The sequence below is a fragment of the Nerophis ophidion genome, linkage group LG07 (genome assembly GCF_033978795.1).
Source record: "Nerophis ophidion isolate RoL-2023_Sa linkage group LG07, RoL_Noph_v1.0, whole genome shotgun sequence".
In the NCBI taxonomy this organism is placed as follows: domain Eukaryota; kingdom Metazoa; phylum Chordata; class Actinopteri; order Syngnathiformes; family Syngnathidae; genus Nerophis; species Nerophis ophidion.
The window spans coordinates 17,313,370-17,321,807 of record NC_084617.1 but is presented as its reverse complement, the minus strand read 5'-3'; the positions used below and the strand labels follow the sequence as shown (position 1 = coordinate 17,321,807).

General features: G+C 47.2%; 1 protein-coding gene across 4 annotated transcripts in view; it reads right to left on the bottom strand.

The window, feature by feature from the left end:
- Positions 1-2,567: 2,567 nt before the first annotated feature.
- mpp3a (MAGUK p55 scaffold protein 3a) overlaps positions 2,568-8,438 on the bottom strand; it is a 42,358-nt gene continuing 36,487 nt past the window's right edge. For 2 of the 4 annotated variants that reach the window (XM_061905478.1, XM_061905479.1), the window contains 7 exons: positions 8,121-8,186; positions 7,590-7,745; positions 5,219-5,299; positions 4,951-5,044; positions 4,773-4,881; positions 4,562-4,693; positions 2,568-3,594 (listed from right to left, as the gene is read on the bottom strand). In XM_061905478.1, the coding sequence (XP_061761462.1) occupies positions 3,415-3,594; positions 4,562-4,693; positions 4,773-4,881; positions 4,951-5,044; positions 5,219-5,299; positions 7,590-7,745; positions 8,121-8,186 (818 nt within the window). In that variant the 3' untranslated portion in view covers positions 2,568-3,414. The remainder of the gene's footprint in view (positions 3,595-4,561; positions 4,694-4,772; positions 4,882-4,950; positions 5,045-5,218; positions 5,300-7,589; positions 7,746-8,120; positions 8,187-8,438) is intronic. The other 2 variants (XM_061905480.1, XM_061905481.1) reach the window with 1 other exon arrangement.

The window sequence follows — 8,438 nt, the reverse complement described above, 5'->3', positions numbered from 1 at the left end:
GCGGCAGGCGTCATCGGCGGCGTGAAAGCGGCAGACGTCATCGGCGGCGTGAAAGCGGCAGACGTCATCGGCGGCGTGAAAGCGGCAGACGTCATCGGCGGCGTGAAAGCGGCAGACGTCATCGGCGGCGTGAAAGCGGCAGACGTCATCGGCGGCGTGAAAACGGCAGACGTCATCGGCGGCGTGAAAGCGGCAGACGTCATCAACGGCGTGGAAGCAACAGACGTCATCGGCGGCGTTGAAGCGGCAGGCGTCATCGGCGGCGTGATTGTTGCAGATGTCATCGGCGGCGTGATTGTTGCAGATGTCATCGGCGGCGTGAAAGCGGCAGATGACGCCGGGCGAGGAGCAGCAAATGCTGGCCGAGGAATAGCGGATGCCGGCGGTGACGAAGCCCGGCGTGGTGCTGCTCTTGGCGGCGTTGGGGCTCGGCGTGGAGCCGGCGTTGGGGCTCGGCGTGGAGCCGGCGTTGGGGCTCGGCGTGGAGCCGGCGTTGGGGCTCGGCGTGGAGCCGGCGTTGGGGCTCGGCGTGGAGCCGGCGTTGGGGCTCGGCGTGGAGCCGGCGTTGGGGCTCGGCGTGGAGCCGGCGTTGGGGCTCGGCGTGGAGCCGGCGTTGGGGCTCGGCGTGGAGCCGGCGTTGGGGCTCGGCGTGGAGCCGGCGTTGGGGCTCGGCGTGGAGCCGGCGTTGGGGCTAGGCGTGGAGCCGGCGTTGTGTGCCTGGCTGCACCGCAGTGTATAGTGGGCCCCCCTCCACTAGGTGGCTGCCAGACACCGTTCACACATGCGGGAAAACGTGCCTGCTCGTCGGAGTCCCCCGGTGCGAAAACCAGGGACGGGCGGGAGGGGACCAGGAGGAGGGACGAAGACACGTCCCGTGCCAAGTCCCAGCAGGAGGACAAAAGCGACCTCACTGTGGGCTCCACTGGAGCTCTCGGCGGACCAGAAAAGAGAGCGGGAGCTGGCAAAAAGAGCAGCCGGGGAGCAGCCGCTGGAAGCTGCGTAGGAGCAGGGAGAAGCAGCTCAGCAGACGACGGGAAGGATGGCGGCGGCGGACGTGCCGGTCGGAGAGCCGCAGTCGGCGACGGAGCCGCAGGAGCCGCGAGACGTGAAGGAGGAGGCGGGCGCGCTGGTCGGTGAGCCGTAGCCGGCAGCGTTGCCGAGAGGAAGGATGGCGGCGGAGGACGCGCCGGTCGGAGAGCCGTAGCCGGTAGCGTTGCCGCGGGAGCCGCGAGGCATGCAGGAAGTGGCGGACGTGCTGGTCGGAGAGCCGTAGCCAGTCGTTGAGCCGAGAGGAAAGATGGCGGCGGGGGACGCGCCGGTCGGAGAGCCGAAGCCGGTGGCGTTGCCGCGGGGAGAGGGTCCGCGTCTGTAGGCTGGGACCGCACAAACCTGGCCTTCAAGTCCTCCAGGAATTGTGCGGTCCAGAACGTCGGCTGAGGATTGCCGACAGGGATTCTCGCGAGGACACTTTCTTCTGGCTCGATGATACTGTTGGGATGTCGCATGGCTGCAGTTGTGTGTCCCCGAGTATGCAAGAATCCAGGAGAGTTGCGTGGAGGTAAGATGAATTTAATACACAAAAGAAAATAACAAAAGCAAACATAAAGCAGTCGTGCAGATAAACGTTCTCAACATAATATTATCATCGAGCACTGAGGAGTGCTCGAGTGAAACATAAATAGACACTAGTGTGATTGACAGCAGGTGTGAACCGCTGCCAATCAACGAAAAGAGAAAAATAGTGCTCCGTGAATAAAAACAGGAAATACAACAAAATAAGAGCACTGAACCGGAAGTAAATACAAAAACACAAAAAACTAACAGAAATGAAGTGACACATCGTTACAACTTACCTTTCACTATTTGAGTAACCTTTGTTCTGCCATTTGCGTATTGGCGAGCGATCTCCGAATCCTGGAACATATCCTTCACGGATTTGTTGTAGACATCTGCAAATGAGAACCGGATGTTGCTTCCAGCTATCAGCATAGCCATCTTTGTCTCAGGATAAGTTACACCATCGGGTCTCCATTTTGCGAGGTGGCCCATTAAATTGGGTTGTGAATGCTGCTGCGCTGCGGACACTTTGTGCTTTGCTGACCGTTCATGAAAATCCGGGAGGATTGGCAAGTATGTATTCTATTCTATGTACAGTAGATGGCAGTATTGTCCTGTTTAAGAGGGTCACAACATTGCTGAGTCAGGTTCTCATGGAGCTGGAGGGGGCGTGGCCTCTAGCTCCCCCTGAATTTCGGAAGCTTTTCGGGAGAAAATTTGTCCCAGGAGGTTTTCGGGAGAGGCGCTGAATTTCGGGAGTCTCCCGGAAAATCTGGGAGGGTTGGCAAGTATGACATACACACACACAGGTTGAAAATTGAAACGTAATGTCGTAGAAACTATCCAGACATGCCCCAAAATGTAATGACTTGTTGTTTTTTTTTATCCCATTTCTGACATTTCCTAAAAGTTGGATACAAATCTGCTTATAACTGTTGGAGTTATTTTTTTCTTCCTCTTTATTTTTATGTTCTTTTCATTTTTCTATGTCTACGAAACGGCAACCTTAATGAGCTTCAGTCTTGTTTTTATTATGGCACTTTTTACATGACACTTACAAATTCCTTTAGTGGGTTGTACAGCACGTGAAAAAAGACGAAAACAAAAGTAGTCAAGGTGACATTTTTTTTCCCGGAGTTATCATACCAAGCTAAAATATGAATTATTGCAGCATGTCAGGTTTTTGTTCATTTCTGCAGCAGTTTCATCGCAGCCATAAGTTATCGTTTTCATGTATCTTGAAGGTGCTTGGAATTAAATAAGTGGACGTCATGGAGGAAGATTGTTTTCAAGTCTTTAAAATAGGAAACAGGTTTTTCTAATCAAAATACTCCTACAATAGTCGTCATTCTTGGCTTGATATTTAGCTAAAAAAAAAAACAAGTTTTACTTCAGTCAGCAGTTAGCATGCGGCTATAAGCCGACAAGCGTGTGTTGGAGTAGAATGTGACAGAGAAGAACAGGTACAGGCTTCAAGGGGATGGAAGGTAAACAGGTTGCAACAAAGTGCTACGAGATGATCCGTTGGCACACCAGGAGTCACATGTTCATTATTTACATAAACAAGCTGCCGTCATGCACTTTTTGGAAAAATAAACTTCTCACATTCTGTCGAGTATCGTTTGTTTTGTTTTTTTGTCCAGGAAGCATTCTGTGATGTCATGAAGTCAAAACATGCTACGAGGTGGACTCCCATCAGGGCGGAGTCACGGTGAGGCTGACTGAGTGATCCTCCCGCTGAAGCGGACCAGAGAAGTGGAAGATGATCCTCCGATCCTCTTCTGTCTGTTCTTGGTTTACCTTGGAGTCCCGGATTCGTCGATTGGCATATTGCCTGATGCGTCTGTATTTAAGGTTTTAGGTCCGAACCCAGCTGACAGGAACCCAGAAAGATTCCCGCTCCAGTCTCTCCAGGATACTCCTCAGCTCCGTGCAGGCGCTGGCCGAGTCCTCCTTGATCAGGACCCGGTCCACCAGGTGTCCGTACTGTTGATCCATCTGGTTGGCCGACTGACGCATCTCCTGTAGGTCTTCATCCTGTTGAGGTAAACATCAGCGCACTTGCACCGCAATCTGTCTTTTAGAATCCCCGGGACTACTTAAAAACCTACCAAAGGGTTCAGTAACTACGGATTCTACCTCTACTATCATGGACTGATCCTTCCAACAGTTCTACCAAATGAATTCTTGCAAGTTCTAGGCTATCCCCTGAACTACTTAAATTTCTACCAAAGGTTTCAGTAACTATGGATTCTACCTCTACAATCATGGACTAATCCTTCCAACAGTTCTACTAAATGAATTCCTGCAAGTTCAAGACAATCCCCTGAACTACTTAAAATCCTACCAAGGGGTCAGTAACTACTGATTCTACCTCTACTATCATGGACTGATCCTTGCAACAGTTCTACTAAATGTATTCCAGGAAATTCAAGGCAATCCCCTGAACTACTTAAATTCCTACCAAAGGGTTCAGTAACTATGGATTCTACCTCTGCTATCATGGACTGATCCTTCCAACAGTTCTACTAAATGAATTATTGCAAGTTCAAGGCTATCCCCTGAACTACTTAAATTCCTACCAAAGGGTTCAGTAACTATGGATTCTACCTCTACTATCATGGACTGATCCTTCCAACAGTTCTACTAAATGAATTCCTGGAAATTCAAAGCAATCCCCTGAACTACTTAAATTCCTACCAAAGGGTTCAGTAACTATGGATTCTACCTCTACTATCATGGACTGATCCTTCCAACAGTTCTACTAAATGAATTATTGCAAGTTCAAAGCTATCCCCTGAACTACTTAAATTTCTACCAAAGGGTTCAGTAACTATGGATTCTACCTCTACTATCATGGACTGATCCTTCCAACAGTTCTACTAAATGAATTCCTGGAAGTTCAAGCATCACTTGGGACGACATTATCACTAGAAGTCTAAAGGAATCTGACTTTCTGGAACAAAAACTTTTTTGCTTGCAAAGATGAAAAGCCTCAACTCACTGTGACTCGGCCTTGTTCCGCCCCTCCTGGCGAGCTGGCGGCGGTGGTGCGTCGCCTTCTGCTGTCGGGGACCTTTGGTTTAACGAAGACGACGTAAGGCTTAAACTCCGCTGTCCTCAGCCTCTTCAAGGCCTGTAAATTCATGAAAGGATAAGAACAAGCGATCCCAGGTGGTTGCACTAATAGGATGACCATGGTTCTTCACTGATACCTCAGGCTGAACATCTACGACACACATCTTGTTCTTGGCCTGCACTGAGCGGATGGCCTCAATGCTGGTGCCATACTGGTTCTCCTTGTACTCCCCGTGTTCTATGAACCTGAAGGAGAACCCGCCAAATGTTTAGCAAAACCTCTTGAGTCCACAGTCCAAAGTAGGAGGGACTCACTTGTTGTTGAGGACGTCCGCATCAAACTGCTGCTTGGTGACAAAGTGATACTCCACTCCTTCCTTCTCGTGAGCTTTCTTGGGCCTGGTGGTGTCTGCAGAACCACAAATGAGTATTTTAAGATAACGCCATCTTAAAATGATCTTGATGTGGGATCATGTGGGATTTGGAAATTTTCCCCAGAGATCCGGGTGTGAGAGAAACAGTATCTCAATTATTCAGTATCTTCTTCAGAATCTTTAAAGTCTTCGAAGTTTCAAAGACTTACGTGGAACCGCCACCGCGTAGCGATGTGGGTTCTCTGCAATCACCCGCTGCTTGAGTTCATTAATTCGGGCCCCAAGAGAACCTTTAGGGGTACAAAATACAAGTCATTTCCCACACACACAACATCCATCATGACATCAGTCCTGGCTTGTGCAGCCCTTTGAGACACTTGTGATTTAGGGCTATATGAGTAAACTTTGATTGATTGATTGATTGATTGATTGATTGATTGATTGATTGATTGAAACAACAAGTGCAGAAAGAACCACAGAACAGATCTGTGGACTGAAGCACATCTGAACAGGAACAACTCAACTGAACTAATCAAGAAGATGACAACTTTATTATGGTGTGTAAAATGTGAAGCTGGGCAGTCTAACTAATCAATATATTGACCTAAATACAGAACGTTGTTTTGTTTGGTTGTCTTATTTCGAGGTTTACATCTAAATACATCAGTTCTTCTCATAAGTAAAAACCCTGTTTCCATATGAGTTGGGAAATTGTGTTGGATGTAAATATAAATGAAATACAATGATTTGCAAATCATTTTCAACCCATATTCAGTTGAATATGCTACAAAGACAACATATTTGATGTTCAAACTGATAAACTTTTTTTTGTGCAAATAATCATTAACTTTAGAATGCGTGACAAAGAAGTTGGGAAAGGTGGCAATAAATACTGATAAAGTTGAGGAATAGTCATCAAACACTTATTTGGAACATCCCACAGGTGTTCAGGCTAATTGGGAACAGGTGGGTGCCATGATTGGGTATAAAAACAGCTTCCCAAAAAATGCTCAGTCTTTCATAAGAATGGGGCAAGGTACACCCCTTTGTCCAAAACTGCATGAGCAAATAGTCAAAAAGTTTAAGAACAACGTTTCTCAAAGTGCAATTGCAAGAAATTTAGGGATTTCAACATCTACGGTCCATAATATCATCAAAAGGTTCAGAGAATCTGGAGAAATCACTCCATATAAGCGGCATGGCCGGAAACCAACATTGAATGACCGTGACCTTCGATCCCTCAGACGGCACTGTATCAAAAACCGACATCAATCTCTAAAGGATATCACCACATGGGCTCAGGAACACTTCAAAAAAACACTGTCACTAAATACAGTTGGTCACTACATCTGTAAGTGCAAGTTAAAGCTCTACTATGCAAAGCGAAAGCCATTTATCAACAACATCCAGAAACGCCGCCGGCTTCTTTGGACCCGAGATCATCGAAGATGGACTGATGCAAAGTGGAAAAGTGTTCTGTGGTCTGACGAGTCCACATTTCAAATTGTTTTTGGAAATATTCGACATCATGTCATCCGGACCAAAGGGGAAGCGAACCATCCAGACTGTTATCGACGCAAAGTTTAAAAGCCAGCATCTGTGATGGTATGGGGGTGCATTAGTGCCCAAGGCATGGGTAACTTACACATCTGTGAATGTACCATTAATGCTGAAAGGTACATACAGGTTTTAGAACAACATATGCTGCCATCTAATTGCCGTCTTTTTCATGGACGCCCCTGCTTATTTCAGCAAGACACTGCCAAGCCACTTTCAGCATGTGTTACAACAGCGTGGCTTCATAAAAAAAGAGTGCGGTTACTTTCCTGGCCCGCCTGCAGTTCAGACCTGTCTCCCATCAAAAATGTGTGGCGCATTATGAAGCGTAAAATACGACAGCGGAGACCCATTACTGTTGAACAACTGAAACTCTACATAAAACAAGAATGGGAAAGAATTCCACTTTCCAAAGCTTCAACAATTAGTTTCCTCAGTTCCCAAACGTTTATTGAGTGTTGTTAAAAGAAAAGGTGATGTAACACAGTGGTGAACATGCCCTTTCCCAACTACTTTGGCACGTGTTGCAGCCATGAAAATCTAAGTGAATTATTATTTGCAAAAAAATAAAGTTTATGAGTTCGAACTTCAAATATCTTGTCTTTGTAGTGCATTCAACTGAATATGGGTTGAAAAGGATATGCAAGTCATTGTATTCTGTTTATATTTACATCTCACACAATTTCCCAACTCATATGGAAACGGGGTTTGTAGTTCAATCAGTTATGATTCGCTTGATGAGATTCAGGTCAATATGTCACCTCATCGCTTGATTATAGTCAATTATAGTCGTAGTTTGTTCTGTGTTTTGGTTCGTAGTCTTCTCATTGGCTTGTTAGCTTTCAACTAACACTCATGCTGGTGACATTAGTCCTGTGACTTAGCTCATGCTACATTGATTGAGTCTATATCAATTATTTTATCATCCTTTCTAACGCCCCATGCTGTGAAAGATATTTTTGGTTCTCTGTTATAACATCACTACGTATTACCCTGTGAAGTAACACTTTGTACTTTTCTTACCAATCAGAACCACCAGTCGGGGCCTCTCATTGGGCCGTTGTTGGTAGCGGGTCACTTCCTCGTAGGTCAGGAAGTCTGAGTCCCCAGAATCGGAACCGTTGCTGGAGGACCCATGTCGATCTTTTCGACTCAAACGGAAGCTCCTCCGTAGACCGGCTGTGGTGGTTTTGGATGACAGGCGTAGAAAAGATTCAAATATGGTAAGAGGACAGAAGGATGGTACTTCATGTCTTTTAACGCGACTAGCAAATGTTTAAAAGGAATCAGATGAATGCGTAAAGGTATCAAAACTTGATCTTAATGGAAAACTCAGGCCAACCGTTGATGTTCATGCATTAAAGCCAATAAAAGTACATTTTCTCACTGGTATTTTTTGAATGACCATGTTTGTTTACACTGAACTTTGATCCCGGTATGCAAAAACTATTGGCTTAATTTCCGTGTTGTCTATGGCGACACATGCACAGGCTACAGTGCTGAGGCGCCTTGCCACGATGGACTACCCCCGAGGGAACGAGCCGGCCACTGTACCTGAATAAAACTCCCAGGAAAACACCTGGCCACAGGAGGGCGCCACTGCTTTACACTTGGGAGAGACTGCAAGTGGTGTTAGAGCGGCACACGACTCAGGCTCACACGTGCGAAACCCAGGTGAACGAGCAGCAGACGTGCACGCTTGGAGTGCGCAATGCGTCCAACGCAGCGGGGCCCTCGTGGGGGTTATGGGTCAGGGGGAAAGGGTAGATGCAGGCAGGTGTGAGGGGGATGGAGGAGGGTGCTGTACGGCTTCAAGCAGAGCGCGGAATGTGGTGGATCGCCATCATGTTGTTGTTGTTGTTGTTGTTGAGT